General features: G+C 56.7%; 2 protein-coding genes across 2 annotated transcripts; both read right to left on the bottom strand.

Moving 5' to 3' along the window:
* Positions 1-1,130: 1,130 nt before the first annotated feature.
* Positions 1,131-10,288, bottom strand: NCLIV_035880 (putative ATPase, AAA family domain-containing protein; the record flags this gene model as incomplete). The annotated part of the gene is made up of 12 exons (XM_003883790.1): positions 1,131-1,536; positions 1,929-2,956; positions 3,206-3,459; positions 3,873-4,607; positions 4,869-4,914; positions 5,302-5,446; positions 5,920-6,039; positions 6,486-6,716; positions 7,092-7,498; positions 7,893-8,136; positions 8,465-8,635; positions 9,246-10,288. The coding sequence occupies 12 exons, from the start codon at positions 10,286-10,288 to the stop codon at positions 1,131-1,133; spliced, it is 4,830 nt and encodes a 1,609-aa protein (XP_003883839.1).
* Positions 10,289-12,837: 2,549 nt separating this feature from the next.
* Positions 12,838-16,688, bottom strand: NCLIV_035870 (putative glycerol-3-phosphate acyltransferase; the record flags this gene model as incomplete). The annotated part of the gene is made up of 4 exons (XM_003883789.1): positions 12,838-13,005; positions 13,983-14,358; positions 14,634-14,969; positions 15,517-16,688. 4 exons carry the CDS (start codon positions 16,686-16,688, stop codon positions 12,838-12,840), a joined length of 2,052 nt encoding a protein of 683 aa, XP_003883838.1.
* Positions 16,689-17,992: the final 1,304 nt, after the last annotated feature.

Below are 17,992 nucleotides of genomic sequence, written 5' to 3'. Positions count from 1 at the left end.
CGATTCCTGTTCTACAGTGAAGTCTGCATGAGACGCTCCGATGCGTGCAACTCTAAGTCTCTTCCACACGATATGCGAAAGCGTGGGGCGCCGTGATCGTCTAGGCTGAAAAGTTTCGAACAGTGAACCAGGGAGACGGCATGCAAAAGGCATCGCGCAGAAATGGAGGTTCAGAAGCCGAAGGCCACACCGCCGTACATACACGCCTTCCACTGTATACGCAAGGCAAAAAACAGCAAAACTGAAAATCCACCGCGTTGACCGATACGACCACATCAAAAGATACTGTACAGAAATATGACGCGATCAGTCTCTTTCAGAGTTTTCCGGGAATATCTCGTGAATCTGCTGGCTGTCCGACGCAACAGGTGGTGACCACAACCCGGAAAGCTAGCAGATGCGTCGTGGAGAGCCTCGATATCGGCGAGAAACTCCCAGAGTGTTTCTCTGAACACCGCAACAACTGGTTTCTGAGCGACTCGCTGCCATCGTTTTACAGGTTCACGTGACGAAATCCTGTTTTCGAGGACTCCAAAAGCATCGCGTGTACCCGGGCACTGCAAAGAGTACAGCCATATTGAGCCCGCGCTAGGTGTATGAATGCCTATGGTGCCGGATTTAAACTTCCGTGTGAACATCCCCAGCGTTCCTTCAGAACCATGGAGACGAAACGGTTGGCTCTGCTGACGCTTGGTTCTCGAAACAGAGAGACACCACGCATGTTGCGGTGCGGAAAGAGAAACGCGCCTAGTTTTCTTTTTGCTTTTTGATGCAAAATCTGAGTCCGGCTTAGCTTTTGAAGCAATACATCGTGAAATTAGCAAAAGGAAGGAAGAGGTGGACATTGTTCTCGTGGCGTCTCAACCTTGTTTTACGTCCCGTGGCCAGCCGCTCTCGTGACTCACTGCGTTACACGGAAGCCACGAACACATGGAGACGAGCTCCCCTGGTCTCCACTGCACGGTGTCGCGCAGAGAAGCATAAAAAGGGTAGAGGACATGCAGCTGAACGGCAAGGGACCCGGCCAAGAAGACAAAAACGAGGCCAGGAGAAAGGCCAACGTTCGAATCTCTCACGGCACACCTCCCGCAGCTTGGAAGAGTGTTGCGGTGCCGGTACTTGTGGGCGTTCTATAGAAACAGATCATCGGCAACTGCCTGGACGACGGCGTTGCAGCGGCCTTCCAGGAACTTGAAATAGCCATTCGTGCATGCGCGATACATATCCGCTATGTCGCGAATCACGCTGAAATTGTCCTGTTCTTTCCTCGAAACGCCGTCTTCTTTCGCCTCCTTGCCGCCTGGTCCCTGAATTCCCTCCAAGGGCTGTCCCGCGTTTCCATTTTCTTTCTCGTCCTGATCTTCACGCTCGGCGGTAGCGGCGCCATCTCCCTTCTCGCCCTTCTTCGCCTTCGCTCTCTGATGTCTCTGCAGGAGACACAAGACCAAGGACCGCGTTCCGAAGTTGCCGACAGCTCTCTCCTCGTCCTTGCCCGCCTTCTGTGAGGCTGGGAGTTGGTGAATGACGCAGCCGAACCTGCAGCGACAGGAGTGCAGAGGAGCGAGACACAGAGCCTCGGTGAAGTCGAACAGGAATCGCGAACCACCACAAAAATGAAGGAATCGATTGGCTATGTTTGCCAATTTTGCACTTTTTCCCTGTCGAAACCGGAACCCCGCATCTCGCACAGCCACCCTCGGGCCAGGGGAACAAGGGGAAGAGAAACGAAGGAGGCAACAGCGCATGTAAACTAGTCTTAAACACACCGCTCGTCACAGTGCCCCGCAAAGGTGGAGCCGGAAACGAACCGAGCCAGCGGGGATAAAACCACCGCGTTTGAAAAACCCGCAACTACGTCGGATTCACGCGCCGAGTGGAACTTCTCTTGCAGGCAGGATATTCTCGTGTCGTCGCGCCCTGTCTCTCACCTTTTGATCGCACGAGCCACTGCCGTCTGCTCTGCTAGAAAATCCTTGAAACTCATCCTCTGGAAGGACAGTCCAGATTCCTCTGCTTTGCCTGGGCTTTGCCGCAGCTTCGCGCCCTGCGCTCCAGCCATCTTGTTCTCTCCCTTCTTCGCCCCTTGCGAAAACGGTAGCAGCGAGGAGAGACGCGCTTTCTCATCTGACCCTGTCCCACCGGGGCTTCCGAGGCCGTCTTCCGCTTCACCAAGGACACAGTCCCCCTCGTGAGCCCCGCCCGAGAGGCCGTTTGCGCTCTCCCGACCTTGCTTTCTCGATACACCCGTCCCTTCTTTTTCTCCTGCTCGGGCCGGAAACGCAGGAAACCCAGCGGCGGCAAGTTTGCTGCTCCTCGCCGCGTCACGCATGAACGCGATCCACCCTATTTCTCGCACGAGAACGATCGCTGCCGCGAGAGTCGTCTTGGAGTCGCTTCGCCGCTTCTCGAGAAGAACAGAGAAGGCCGAGGACCCGTTCTTGCTGGCGGACGGCGCCTCGCGATCGCCGGCACTCTTCCTTCGGCCTCGCTCTTTGTGCTCGCCCTTGTGTGCGGACTTGCTTTTGTGCTCCTTCAATAGCACGCTTGGCGACGGCGAGGCGTCGGCATTCAGCAGACGCTTCGCCTCCATCAGGAGGCTGCAGGCTCGGTCGGAGAGCGAGGCAAGGGGGTGAACCACCGGGACGACAAACGCCGCGAGGAAGCAGTCCTCGGCGCTTTTGTTGGGCGCAGCCAGCGAACCGAAGGTGGAAGAACGTCCTCCTGAATGGCCCCCCAGACGCGCCTGCGAAGAAGGCGCACCCGCAGAGGCCGGAGAGAAAAGAGAGAGAGACGCCGCAGAGTGCGGAGGAAAAGCGGGCCCTCGCTGCCGGCTGCGATGCTGTGCCTGCTTGTAGTTCGTCTGCTGCATGCGGCAGTCGTCCAGAGCCAGCAGGAGATCCAGCGGCGGCTCCAGTCGATACGAGGACTGCAGTCGCTTCTGGGGGAAGTCGGCAGCCTGGTCGGGACAGGAAACGCCCACAAAAGTCGGCGTGGCAACGATATGAAACGGGGGCGACGGAAGCGTCGGACGCAAATCGAGAAACAAAGTGAAATCCTCGAACAAGGCGCTGCAGACGTTTCGGGAACGACAAACACTCGCGCACCAGCCCGGTCCGCGCGACCGTTTCCCTCTCTCCCCATCGTTTTTGGTCTGCCCGTCGCGGTGTCTGTTCGCTGGCGCGTGGAAACGTTCCGTCTTTCTCACTTTGCTTTCGCTTACGTCGTTTTCGTGGCGAACCTCGATGAACGAAAGGCCGTAGGCAGTCAGGAGAGCAGCCATGCGAGAGAGAACCCTCACGCCTAGGGGCATTTCCTCTTCACTCGCTGGCCTCGGCGGCTCCCTGCTGCCTGGAACCGACCCGTCCGCGGCCTCGCCCGCTGCGCCGACCGACCGCGAAGGATGAAGAGGGCCGAGGGCGACTCTCGGCAGCGGTTTGTCGGGGTGGTGCCTTTGCATATCTTGCGAAGAAGAGACACGCAGGGGGACAGTGGAAAACGCGCGTGAGAGGACCCGAGCGAGCAGGAAGGCTACTCATTTGTGCAGAGACACCATCTACGTATATGTGGGAATAACAACTCAAGGTCTAGCCTTGCTCTTTGGCGGCGGAGACCAGCACGGGAAAGAGCGACGCAGAGGCACGAACGCGCCGAGGTGCGACACTGAGTCAGGCGAGACGGCTACACAAACAAAACAAGTCGAGGACGAGGAAGGGAAAACACACACCGGGAACGGCGAAGCCCGGAGGCACAGCTCCGAGTGAAGAATGTGGCTGGAGACGTGAGCAAAAAAGGAGAGTGTTGATGCGTCGACGGTCGCGAGGCGAGCCCCTCGCCATTTGGGCTCTGCCGGAGTTTTTGTCTCTTTCCCGTACCTGTGAAAACGGAATCAACGATCTGCCGCTTGTGGTTCTCAGCCGCCCCGGCCCGGTTCCACACGGTCTTCGCCGCGTCCTTCTCGCCGTCTTCGCCTGCGTCCTTCTGTTTGCCGAAGGCCGGTTTCCCCGCGTCGCCCGCGTCGAACCGCCGACCACCAGAGGCGCTCCTCCCCGCCTCAGGGAGGGCGAAAGAAGCGAACGGCGGGAGGCGCGAGAAGTCCGTTCGGTGTCGCGGCGTTGGGACGGCTAGCCAGAGGAGCGCGCTGACTGTGTCTCGGACGAAAGAGAGCCGAAGGAAGTCCGCGCAGGCTGCCGCCGCCAGTGCAGAGGTCGAGGCGTCTACGCTAGTTCCGCCTTCACCTTCCGCCGAGGCCGCGGAGGCAGCGGAGGCCGGTCCGGCCGAAGCGGAAAGAGGGCGCCGCCGAGCGGCGAAGGACGCGACGGAGGCGATGGACGCCTGACAGGCTTGTTTCTTGTTGCGGAAGAATCGATAGAGACAGACGGAAGGGGAGACCAGCGGTCCGGCACCGTTGCCTTTCCCGAGAGAGTAGAAGAAGGACTGCGTTGAGGCCGACACGCAAAAGTGCGAGGCGAAGAGCGAGAAAGGCACCAGAGACCCCGCGCTGTGGGAAGAAGCCGCAGGGGCGTTTCCGCCTGTCGAGACTCCGCCGAAAGAAAACCGAGACGCCAAGAGCGAGGGACACGAACAGCAGTCGCTGAACGCGAGGAGCTCTGAAACAAAAAGGCAAAAACAGGCGAAAGGAAAGCTGTGCGTTTAAGCTCCAGAATAAAGCATTTCTAAGGCAATACATTGAGACTTGATGGCGGAGACCGCGGTGGAAGGAGTCGCGCTCAGCGGCCTCGGAAGAAACTGGGGAAGACAATTCACAGGCTCCTGGTGGAGGCCTCGTCCAAAACAGACACGGCGTGTGACCCACGCGAGGCACACGCCTCTCGAAAGCAAACGAACCCGGAAAAAACGCGAATGCTCACCTGTCCCATAAGCCACTTTGTCAAGCGTCCAGTCGCTGTGAACCACCTAGGAGAAAAAGATCGCGAAACGGCAGAGGGGAAAAAATCCAACCAGAACCGACGGAGTCTGCATCACCCAAGAGCTCGGCCCTCGTGGCGACCTCGATCACGACACCTCCACTTATGTGCACGCATACCCATATGCATAAAACTGGGAACTGAACATCCGGAAGGGGCCTTATCCACTTATATTTATGTAGATATATATTTATATATACCTTTTCATATATATTTATGTATATCTTGACCGCAATACAGGGAGGTAAGGGTGCGGCCCGACAGGTGCCCGTGATGTGTCATGGGCGTCTTTCTTTGCGTTGTCCGACTACGGCTGTCTGCAGTATGGACACGAGAAGCACGGAGGAGACAGGCACACACAGGGGACAAAGTTCACCTGAGTGAAGCTCTCTTGAAGAAGGGACGGCGCCAAGTGGGAGTCGACGGCGGGGGCGAGCGAATCGAACGTTTCGAGGAAAGAAGGGACCTTCGGTTTCGGCAAGAAGCCGTCGACGGCCGGTCCAAGAGGCGCCTGCGACCGCCTAAAGAACACACAGAAAACAGAAACAAAAGGAGGCTGCACACTCTAACGCAAAACGCAGAGAGGCGAGAACACCCCAGGAACAAAAAAAACCGGCTGTGTGCGGCAAAGGCCTCGCACAGCGCTCGGTTCGAGACGAGCTGGAGGGGACGCCAGCGAGTCCGGAGACAAGTGAGGGCGAGGTCGCGACGCTGCCGAGCAGCCACAGTCCGCGGGACAAGGCCAAACACTTTGGAGAGCATTCAAAGGAACGCAGATCTCTTCGCGCGCCTACTTCTAGGCTGGCACCACCAGCTGCGGGACGCCCGAATATACGAAGCCAGAACACAGGGAGAGAAGGAGGGACAAACGAAACAAAGGCAGAAGCGGAAAGGGAACAGGAAGCACCAACAAACGCCAAGGACAAAGAACGACGCAGAAACGAACGAAGAAGGTCCGAGCAGGACAGTCACAGGCACAAAATGGTGGACTTACGAAGGCGGAGTGAAGACAAAGCGGACAAAGTCTTGGACATGTTTCTCTCGGTCTTTTCCAATCGCACAGAGCTCGAGATCTTCTTGTCGCAATTCCCGAACGCCAGCGGTCAGCGACTTCCTGGGAAAAGACAAACAACGGCAACTCTTCTCTCCATAGCTGCCTCAAACGACTCCTCTGGCACATGACTTCATTCTCCACAGACGTTTCATCTTCCCCTCGCGCCGCCGCCTACTTCACCAGCACAAATAAAAACGTGTATATACATATACAGTGCACGAGACACCTTCAGCGTTTGTGAAGAGAGGGGAGCTCGCGACTCGTAGAGCAACACACAAGTCGACAAGTCCACATGCAATCCCTCTAGTCCTTGGCGAAAGATATGCCCCCATAGCTGTCTACCTTTACATATATATATATATATATATATATATTTGAGAAACGAGTGTCGCATCTCCCTCTACTTGATCCCTGCTGCCCTATCGGTCTAGTGGTGAAGGCGCTGTGTCGGGCCTCCCGACAGATGAGAGATCCAAAACTTTGGTCGTCGCTGTCCGTTTCCTGACCTCGACAGGAAGTCGAGCGCGTTGATGCAGGCTCGCACGTCTCCCTCGAAGATGTCAATGAGTTGCTCGAGGAGATGGCGGTCCGCGGTCAACTGGTTTTCCTTCAGAATCTCGGCCAGTCTCTCCGCAAGCACGTTGCGGGGGGGCGGATTCAAATTCAGGATCTGCGCAGCTTCTCGGAGCGGTCGAAGAACGCGAGCGTACAAGTCGATGCAGATGCAAATCACCGGCCTGTTCACAGACCGAAGGAAATCCAAACGCAAAACTGAGCAAGACGAAAGCGATGAAAACGACTCGGGGCTCTGCGCAAAGAGCAACCTAGCCCCCCGCACCTCTTTGTGTCTCGGTGCTAAATCTCTCAGAAGACACTACCCTTCGCACGCCTTTCGAAACCCCAACATGTAGACTGGTGCACAGACGTTCCCGTGTCCTATCGAATATATAACGCTCCGGGTTCAGTATGTCACGGTGTCGAGTGCTCCTTGTCGAGGTGTATGTCTTAACTTTGACTCGCTGTTCTGCATTCTTCGCTTCGTTCGGACCAACGAGAGGCGAGGCCAACGGAACGGCCTGCGAGCGTCGCCCACCTTGTGAAGCCCCGCTTACCTCTTGATGAAGGGTTTTCCTTTTGCGTCTTTTTTCTTGACGAGACGCGCAATCACCTCCACGACGGATTCCGCGCCTTCGCCGGATGCGGCGGCCGCTCCGTCGATCTCGTCTATTACGAGCAGAATCGGTTTCTTGCTTCTCTCGCACACGGCGCGCTCGGCTCCGTTGGTCTCCCGGCCCTTCTCGCCGCTCGACGACGCGCCGCGGGAAGTCGCCTTCTTGTCTTTTTTCGCGTGGAAGAAACTGTCCGCGCCCGTTACGCAATTCATCACGAGCGGCAGCAGCGTGGCCCGAGACCGGTCGTCGCTGCCGTTCACCTCGACCACGTCGAAGCCAAAGTGCCGGGCACAGACGTGAGCGAGCGTCGTCTTTCCGATGCCTGGGGCGCCGCCGATGAGAAGAATCTGCGATCACAAACCGAGAAAGGAAAGCGACTGAGGAGAAAAAGATAGAGGCGCGGGACGGGAACGCAGAGCGGATGAGCGAGAGCGAAAAGAGAGAGAAACAAGAAAGAAGAGGCAGCACACAGCAGACAAAGAAGTCCAGGAAGACACGAGGTGTACGCGAACTGAGGTTTTCGGTCGAGGCTTGTGGAGTGTGTCTACGTCTTGTCCATGTTCTGTCTCCCGGGTGCGCAGTTTCCATCATTTCCACTCGCTACACGTCGTTGCTCCACTGCCGGCTTCTCGCTCTGTCTTCCCGGCTTTCGAGTTGACGCTGAGTCGCGGAGGCGTTTCACGCAGAATGTCGCATGCAGTCTGGCGCCCCTCAGCAACGCGTGTTTTCGTCCTCGCTCACTCGAGGCAGGTTCTCGTCATCCTCCGTGCCCTCGAGCCTCCGCTTCGAGCCTCGTCCAGCGTCGCTTTCTTTGTTCCCCTTCAGCAACTTGCGGCGCCTCTCTGTCTCCTCGTTCTCGCCGCCTTCCTCGCCCCTCGTTCCGACCTTCTTGTCCTTTCCCCGCCTCTGGAGCCGCTGCTGCCACTGGTGCAGCCACACGAGGACGCTTCGGTTCGTCGCTGGCGGGCTGAGGAGATCAACTACCCTGCAGGACAAAGACGCAAGATCCACTGCATGCGCCGGTCGCCGAAAACCTGGCAGCAGTCCCAGCACAACCCCGCGACGGCGCCGCGCTCGCCGCCCCGATAAAGAGAGAACGCAGAGAAAAGAGAGAGGGAGACGGCGTCAGGGCGTTCTCACCCAGAGGCCGACCTGACAAAACCACGTGGAGACCCCGGAGGGGTGGGTTCCCCGGTCGCCTTTCTCTCTGTCTTGGCTCGTGTGTGCAGCGTGGCTTTGCTCTTTCGCGCCGTGTTCCTTCTCTCCCATTGCGCCCGTTGTTTTTCGTCCTTTTCGCCTGTCTCCGTTCTCACTTTCTCGCTCTGTACTTCTCCGTCCACTGCCGCACGCCGTCGCGCCGTCGACCTTGCTCGGCGTCGCGCCTCTTCGCAGTCCACGAAGGAAAGTCGGAAACGCCTGCCTCCTCTTCAGCCGCCTCTGCCGCCTTCTCTGCAGCCTCAGCGGCTTCTTCCTCCATGGCTTCTCTGGAGATCGAGAAAGGACAGTGGGAGAAAAGAGATTAGAGAAGGGGCGACCTACGGCGAACGTTGCGTATTTGGCGGGGTCCTCGCGCGCTGCAGGAACGGTGTTCACAAACGTGCGAACCAGGCACGACACTCCCCGCAGCGGTTCAGATCTCGTTCGCCTCTCTCCAAGTGTTTAACCCCCTCCGCAGGGGGTGGCCAGACGGTGGAGGTGTAACGCTTGCAGAGGGCGACAGGCCGGTCCTGGAGTGTTTTGAGATACACCTCTACTTGTTAGGCGTAGCGACATGAACTGTCGATTTACCAAAATCGCGACACAGACACCAGTGAGTAGAAACCAGGAGCCCCACAGGAAGACTCTCCGCGACTATGAGGCAAAGGCATGCAAAAAACGGGGCGAAAACGGTGGAGACACTCTTCTTCGGTGCACTGCGCAGGCGAGTGAAAGCGCGCGGCTCCTGAGGACGAAGACGGCTGCAAGGCGAACCTCCACCCAGGCGCACGAGGTTTCTGGATCTGCGTGAGTCCTAGGAGCGACATCGCGCCCTGTGTGTGTTTTCTTGGACATGTGAATTGCCGCGCACGCAGCGTTCCAGGGGTTTCCACTGACCTGAGGATCTCCTGTATCGGCCTGCGGAGGGTTCTTCTCCGGCTGTGCCTTGTTCTGTCGTTTTGCCCCGCCGTTTCGTCCTCGCCGTACGCGCCAGCTGAGCCGCAAGCTCGGGCCGTCGCGCGTTGCCTGCGTTGCTCCTCCTGCGGCGAGAAGACGGACAGGAAGAAAGGGATTCCGCCGCCGCGGACATCGACGGGAAAGACGCGAATCGACTCCTGCTGGCCATGGAGACTGCATGCAGCCGCGAAGGCCCTGGCGGCCGACGAGCCCGCTGCGGGGATTTCCCGCGCGGGTGCTGCTTCGCCGGATTCGGAGGACGAGGGCGCAGAGCGCGAAGCGAGAGAGGCGAGGCCGGACGGGGGCAGGAGAGACGAGAAGGAGAGCGCTGGCAGTGCAAGACGTTTAAGGTCGAGAGCGGAACGGTAGACACGGTCGCGCAAGTCGTGAGGACTCGCGAAGAACTCGGCGCTGCAGGCGGAAAGCGACGCCGCAGCGGGTTTACGGAGCCGGGCGGTGCGCTCGCTGGCCGACCAGTGAGTTATAGAGGGGACATCTCCCCAGTCGTCGAATCCGAAAGCAAGGGGGCCGTAGGACGAGGTCAGCAGCGCATCGACGTCTTCGGTCTCGGCTGGGTCTCTGCGCAGTTCCGAAGACGCGGAAGTGGCAGGCGCCGTGGATGCTTCCGTCCCCTCGTGGCCTCTGAAGCGTTTTGCAGGAGGGGAAGGAGCGGGTGAAAGCTGCTCTTCATCGCAGTCAATGACTTCCCGCGGCGCGTCCAGAGGCCGTAACACTGGATTTTCTCGGCGAAGTCGTTCGCGCTGGGCCCGCTCAAGGCGCTCTTCAGCCCCTCGCTTTTGACGCGCCGGAGAAGAATCGACATCGGCAGATGGCGCCACATGCGAATCGACAAGACGAGACGAAGAAGAGGAAGAAGAAGAAGAGACAAGGAAAGGCAGGTCCTCGTCTGGCTCTTCAAAGGCCTCGGCCTCGCGCAGAAGGGCGTCCACATCGTCAGGACCGAAGAAGTCGCCGTCCTCCATCGCGCACACAGAAAGAGGAGGCGCGGAAGAAACGAAAAACGGGAACGGAGAAGAAAAACAAGGGGAAAACGGAGAGAAAGCAGAGGACCGCGCGGAACATCTCGGGCGTTCCGTTCCCGACTTGGGCTGGCTAAGCGGGGAGAGAAGGAGGCGCTGAAGAGGCTCACAGCCACCCGCAGATTTTCACAGAGAATGCGAAAGCAAACCGCCTATCGATTCCACTGGCACGAAACGAGTAGAAAGAGCTCGAGAAATCGGCACACATCAGCCGGGCCGAAAGCGAACTGCCTCGGCGCCGTCTCGAGACCATGCGTTTGTGTCGATGGCGAGGCTTTTTCCGTTCCTTTTTCGTCAGCCCCTCTGTGAGGTGCCTGCAGCGAAAAGAGAGGGAGCGGTCGAAAGACGAAGGCAAGGTTCCGAGGGAAGACCGCTAAAAAGACATCAAAACGGAACGTCTGCCTGGAGGGAGGCCCTCTTGCTTGGGGGGTGTGTTTCTCTCGCCGCGTTTTCCAGGTAGGTGGCTGAAAGTGAGAAAAGACGGGCCAGCACACGAGCGATCGCGCGCCAAAACTCTGCATGCGCGATATTAGGCCGACACAACGGTGACGGTCGGGTGAACTTCCGGAAAAAGGCAAGCAGTCCAATACACACACGCTTGATTCGGCGAACAACTCACAGCCGAGCGACTGAGAGCAAGACAACCAAATGAGGTGAAGCAGAGAGCTGGAAACACGAGGCACAGTCGCCAGCCTCCGAGCAAACCACGGTCACATGTCTCTGCTCCTGCACATCCGTATCTGCTTACGGTAATCTGTACATATTGTATATATACGTTCATTCGTCAGATATCTGCACTTTTCATGTCTGACCTCATCTAGCAGTGCATTTGATTGCATACATTGTGCGGCAAGCCAACTAAGGAGACTCCCGAGGTGATCCGCCCGCGGCGGTGTTCATGTGCCTCGAGACACGAGCTACAGCACGTGCGCGCGCGACTGGATTAGGGTCGCGCGGCGGGCCGTGACGTCGCTTTTGCTTTTTCTCTTCTCAGTGCAGAGCAGCGATAGACGCTGAGAATGCTACTCTTCAAGAAGAGCCAAAAGGGATATCCTCAGATCTGTCTTTCTCGTCTACAAACTGCCCAGAACTAGACTGGCCCAGCCCGGACGTAGTTTGCGGGTTAGCCGCCCAGTAGACACAGTTCTCCCGTGATTCGTATGACTCAGACATTGACAGGCATTTTCTTGGTGCGCCGCATCTCTCGTCCACCCCATTTACTCTGCATATGGTATTTGCATGCATGCAGAGACAGGCTGATATGCGTCTACCTAATTCGGAGATTGTGTGACTAAGAGAACCACTGGCGGGCGCCCTGACACAGAAGTCTGTTCACAGATGGCAACAACGAAGTGGTAAAAAACCAGTTTAAGTGTCGCCCTGGTTCTGGGGATATGTGTGCGGACACGTGCAATAACGTTTTGCGTGGGTGCACTAGTCCCCCATCCTTGTGTTATCGCCGCGACAAAAATACACGTCTGAGTATCTTCAGTCCGGACTAGTATCCGAAACAGCGCTGATAAGACAGATCGAGAGAGGACGCATGAGACTGCTTTCCCCTGTCTTTCTACCCAGGCGCAGGTAACACCCCCGGCGGCAGGCAATTCACTTTCCGCCTTTTGCGCGGCATGGTGTCCCGGTCACCATTAGCCGTATTCCTGGCTCCTGAAAGAGTGTTTTTCTATAGCGGTTTAATCTTTTCTCCACGACCCTGAAATGCTTCAGGTCGCGGAGAGGTTCGAAGCTCCGTTCCCACCCTCCCAGGAACGCCCGGAACCAAGGCCAGGGTAGGTGTTTGTTCTTAACTGAACTCGTAGAATTCGCAAGTGGAACACCAGTCATTCTTAAACCCGTTCCGTGGCGCGAACAAGGCTGCATGCCTGCCGCGAGCGGCACAGGAGTCGACTGACAGGAGCGACTGAGAAAAGAGGACGCGATGCGAAAAAAGACCGATCGCCCTGTGGCTGTTCATCTAAAGAGGTACTTTCGAGGGTGGACCTGCAGAGAGAGAACTGGCCAGCGGGTCTCGGCAGGTGTAACTACACAGGGCTCATTGCTACCTTTGTGAATTGAGACTTGATGAAAAAGCCAGATTAGGTTTTTTCAGCTGCACACTCCTGGCGCACCGACGGTGAGCGAGAGGCACCTATTCCGTTTTCAATCTCAGCTTCTAGGTTGCGCGTGTGGACATGCAAGAACCTCTCTGTTTTTCTCTTCAGTCGCGTACCGCAAGAAGTGCACCGAGGTGGTTGGCACCTAGTTTCCGAGGTAGAGAAACACGCATAGTTTTTTCCGGGGGTTTTGAGTACGTTTTGAGATTCTGGTCCCACATGCAAAACGCGAAGCTGCAACGACAGGCTGTTTCGTCTCAGCTTGGGCTGTCTTGAATCGACTTGCACGTCGCCTGGTGAAAAGCGTCAGCGAGTTAGAACGATCGAACGGCCGGAGCAAATGCCTTGTTCTCTGCTTTTCCCGCCCGGCTCCATCAATGCCTATTCAAAACGCGGAGTGATCAGTTTATAGAGACGCTTGGTCTCGGCCTCCGCTTTTCGCGCGAAATCCTCGTGGCTCAGCGCCTCCTCGTCGGTTACCGATTCACCAATGGCAACACCTACGGGGCTGAAGGCGCACGAACGCGCTTCTCCCAATGACGTCTCCACCTGTATGCACGACACGAAGGAAAAAGGGAAACCTACTGAAAACAATTCAAAGGCAAAACTCGAGGACACGGCTGGCGGTGGCAAGGAAGACCCCAAACACAACACAGAACTACCCAGAACAGCCGAAAACGGAAACGCACGTCTCTCTCAAACTGCTGAGATACATGCTTCAGTTGCCATTCAAAATGCAGCGAGAAATCTTCGATTCACGAGCACGGCCCATTGCAGGGTTCTTGAAGCTCTAGGCTTCGTGTACAGTATGGAGACAAAAGCACAGCTGGAACCACAGAGCGGGCACGTTTCGCACGACGCTCTGGAAAGAGGAGAGAGTGGTGAAATGAAAACATGTCTGTTTCCTGCATGCTGCTAACCGACGGCGAGGACGCTGTGAAAGGAGCATTCCGATCCAGCCGTGTCCTGGACGCGCTCCACGCGTCCGCTCCCCGGTGGCGATGTCAACCAGATCAACTTGGAAGTGCACCAAGGGCAAAAGCCCTCCCTTTGTGCGGCACGAAGCACCACCACAGCCACCATACTCAATTTGATTTATACCAATGTGAACCCATAAGATCATCGAATATAACGCTATGCTCCTGGATGTACCGATACAAGCTATTCACTTTGGTAGTCTCCTTCCGGAAGTTAGTCTGTACGAAATACTTAATTCTATTTATTTATATTAACGAAAATGGATGTGGCAACGGTCTATTTATACTTCCTGCTAACCATTTCAGTCATGTCATTGTTGGTGCTACCTTGGGCAGAGTCAGAGTTTCCGTGCGTTCCTCGCTGTCTCTCACTTCCCCTCTCTTCTCTGCCTATGGCCAGTCTAGGTCCACGAAGACTCCGGCAAATCAGGGCTTGGCGGTGGCGTGCGCGAGGGCGGCCGCAGCCTGACCGATGTCGCCCCTGAACTGTCTCTTTCGATTCGCCGTCTTCCCTTTCTCTCTGCGCCGTCTCCGCCGGGGAAGACCTACCTGCTTGGGCGGAGGGCAAATCGGCGCAGTGAAGAGCGCCATCGGGATAAAGTGGGTAGTTGCTCCTCGAGGCCCCTGCCGAATTTTCTTCGCGAGCAACCTAAACATCTGGACGGTCTTCACGTCAAACGGGTCCGGCTGGCTGAACACTCCTTTCGCGTCTTGCCGGTCTCGGCCGCCGCTAGGGGCGACCCAAATCACGCTCCCTCCTTCTTCCAGCAGTTGCTGGAGAGCGCCCATGGCAGCGAGGTTCTCGCGCTGCTTCTCATGCTTCTCCTCAGCGGACAAATCGGGGTGCGTCAGGTGCTTTTTCGAGTGGACGCAAAGCAAGTTGCATGCCAAGGAAAAGGGTGTGGAGAGACGATCTTCACGCACTCTGACGCACAAAAGGACCCAAACATCAAGAGGCGAGACACTCGGAGAGAGCGGGGTCGAGCAATAACTCGCCGCAGCAATGGACGTACCTCTTACTCGGGATCGTCGAAACCGTTCTTCTCCGATTCAAGATCGGTACGTATATATCTGTATATATATATATATATGTATATGTAAATAAATAAATAAATATATGTATATATATATATATATGTATGTATATGTATATATATAAAGAGATATAAAGGCGAGGCAGCGCCTATGTGCGTTCCTTACTTGTGGCCTGCGACAAAGACAATTTTGTCAGCGAGGGCGCTTTCCCCGAGGTGTTCGAAGACCAGTTTGACCACTTGCGGATCAGGCTCGGTCTGGTGGTTCGAGAGGAAAACGACGTTTTCTCCTGCTGCGAGGCGTTCGTTGATGCTCCCGAGAGGCGAAGCGAACTCCGGGGAAGCCGAAGGCGGGGGAACGACGATTTTGCTCGTCGGCAAGAACACGAGAGGCCGCCAGAGCCGTGTGGACCACTCCGCAAAATTGAAGGGCGTCTCAAGTGCTGGGTGGTAGGGGGTAAACGGATAACCTGCGTATTTCCACGCTAACTGCCAGAGGCTTCTGAAGAGGCAGTAAGAACGCGACGGCGAACAAAGCACACACGACGGGTCAGGAGTTCGGTGTGTCAGCTGGAGGCGCGCGAGACGCCGCTTCGACGCCTCGAGAAGACTGCCGAGCCGGCAAGCCCAAACAAGCGATAGACGGTCACACCGAAGTATGCACGCAGCCACCAGCTTCGACAGAGAGCGCTGAACATGGTGGCTTCTTTCTCGAAACAACTACAAACCGAGGACGCAAGACACTGCTCCGGCATGCCACAGCCAAGAGAACAAAAAATGCTTTGGAGCTTCAAGAACGAACAAAGTGGTGGTCCGACTGCCTGGTCCACGAACGGGCTCGCCCCAGGTTGTCACCTCGCTGTCAGGTTCTGCAATCATCTGGTGCTTCCCACTAGCATTCTCTCTGTCTCTCCCTGCATTTATATGCCGGTTAGTGTATGTGTGCATAGAGACGCGTGTGTAAGTATACACATATATATAATGTATGGAAGGCGATTGGCAGCGTACGGATACGCGAGGACACTTATTTGTCTCCAACTCGGCCTTACGAGAGGATGTCGACGTATTCCTGGGCCGTCAGTTGTCCGGATTTCGCTGCTTCTCGCGCGTAGATTTCCGCAAAGTTCGAAAAGATGCGTGTATGCTTTTCAGTCAAGCGCGGCGAAGAAGCGACTTCCGACGTTTGTCCGCTTCCCTCGGGCTCTCGTGACCGTTCGTCGGAGGCTGGCGTTAGTTCGCCTCCCTCCAGCAATCCTAGGAAATGTTCCTTTGCCTTCTGGAGGGCCTCCACACTCGAGCTTCGCCCCAGCGGCTCGGGCAGACGCTCCGGGAGGCCATACGGTAGCCACGCCGGCGCGGCTCCAGAAGAAGAACGCAAGGAAGACGAAACTGAAGACGAAGACGGCGGAGAAAGAGACACCTCAGGAGACAGAGAGACTGGTGAAGAGAAAGGAAGGTCCAGCGTACGCCTTGAGCGGCCTGGGAAGGGTGCATTCGAAAGGCGAGGAGCGGAAGGGGAGACGAACGCGAGAGGAGCGTGGAAGGCCTGCGGCGAGCCAGGGGGAGGAGGGACTGCCGAGAAGAGGGCCGAGGAGGTTACAGACAAAGAAGCACCACGGGGAGACAGCGGAAGCGAGAGGTGGCGTGAGCGGAAATTGCGTTTCAGTTCCTGCTCGTTCGAGAGGTGCACGAACGCTGAGGGTCGACGGCCGCTCTGGAGAGAAAGACAGGAAAAGGAAGTAGACGGAGAAGCAACAAAAACAGACGAGACAGAGTTCGCATGTGGTGTAGTCAGATCGGCGTGGGGCAGTACAGACGCGTGGCGAGACCCACGAGCAAATTGCACTGGGGAAGGCCTGGGGTGGACAGAAGAAGGGTACAGCGACGGGTTTCGTGCCGTTGGTGTCCAGGCAGAGACATGGGAGAGAGACGACCTAGTCGGTTTGAGGCGGCCGTTCTCCAGAGGAGCGGCGACGGCTTCGGCATGGAGAGGCGCCGAATAAAAGGAAGGAAAAGGAGAAGGAAAAACGAAAAAAAAGAGAGAGAAAGGGAGAACACCTATTTGGAAAAGAGGGACAACTGGAGAGGGGGGGCAGTGGGTTGAGCACTCTGCATGTCTCAGAAGTGCCAGAAACGAAAAAACGAGAAGAACACTACGACGACAACCACGATAACGCGGTCTATAAGGTGAGCGCAGTGTGGGCACGGTGAGAGGCTTCATGTGTGTTTGTCCCAGTCGGTCAACCGTGCGCCCCACCACCCGAGAATCGTCTCTCTTCGAGAGACACGGGTGCGCATGCGTGGGAAAGAGAGAGAGAACTCGAAAGAGTCTTTCGACCGTAGCGCCACCACGAGAATCTGATCTGGAAACGTGTCTGAGAAACACGGAGTCGTGAGGCCCGAGGCACGCTGTATCTACACCCCCCTCCTCACAAGGTCTCCTGTTTGGACACACCTCCCCCGGCGCGCGGCCACAGGCAGTGCTGTTTCTCATCCTGGGTCTTGGCTGTCGACGGTTGGACGTTTAGATGCCCGAGTTGTTCGCAGATGAGTACGCCTCTTCGAGACTGCTCCACAACCGATGCAAAGGGAGGTACGCACAACACTGCGAGGGACGCCAGGAGAGAACAATTACGTTGGCACCTGAGAGCCGGCGTACCGAAAAAGAAGCACCAGACGAAAGAAAACCCAGCTGCAAACAAGTCTCTTCAAGAACAAGAGGCGTGTAGGAAATACAAGGGAGACCGTTTGAAAAGAGACAAGCAGACGGGTACAGCAACGGCCGTTGCCCGGAAATGCTTCGAGCAGGCGATATCAACAGAGTCTCGGACGGAGGGACAGAAACGAGAGACACGCCCAGCAACTCAAACGATTCCTTGTAACGCCTTCGTCCCCTTCATTGAAATGCGAAAGGGGTCAGAGAAGGGCGAACATGACGTTGCCGGCGAGACGCATTGTTTCCCGTCTCCAATACAGCATTCTTCTGGTGCAGCGAAACGCGTGACAAGATCTGCGCCGAGAAGCGTAGAAGAGGTCGGTCGACGCATCCCGGTCACAGAAGAAGTCGGCCACTAGAGGAAAAGCGACATCCCTCTGAACCGAGGGAAAACAGCGCCGAAGGTTTCAAGAATCGTATGGCCTCCAGCAGTGCGTTCGCAGCCCTCTGTGCCGGGTTGCAAGACATACGATCCCGAAGCACGGCCTCTGTGTCTCGCTTGCTACGGGTCACAGATGAGGAGGTGGGATACGGTTTTGACACGCACACCCCCTGGCAAGAGAGAGGACACACACAAAAATGAATGAAAAAGGGGGAAATTGCCTCACACACCCACAGGGACGATGAACGACACACGCCGGAGACAGCGCACAGACGGGCGGGTTCGCGCGTGCAGTCCCAAAAATGGCCAGAAGAAACGGGGCCTCAGCGGCGTGAAACCCTGTGTGTTACGCGAACCGCCTCCACGCGTTAAACTGCTTGAAAGCGCCGAGACGCAGAGATCTTCTTCGTTGACCTCGACCAAGGAA

This window comes from Neospora caninum, chromosome VIII (genome assembly GCF_000208865.1).
Source record: "Neospora caninum Liverpool complete genome, chromosome VIII".
Lineage (NCBI taxonomy): Eukaryota > Apicomplexa > Conoidasida > Eucoccidiorida > Sarcocystidae > Neospora > Neospora caninum.
This window is presented reverse-complemented; position numbering and strand designations above follow the sequence as displayed.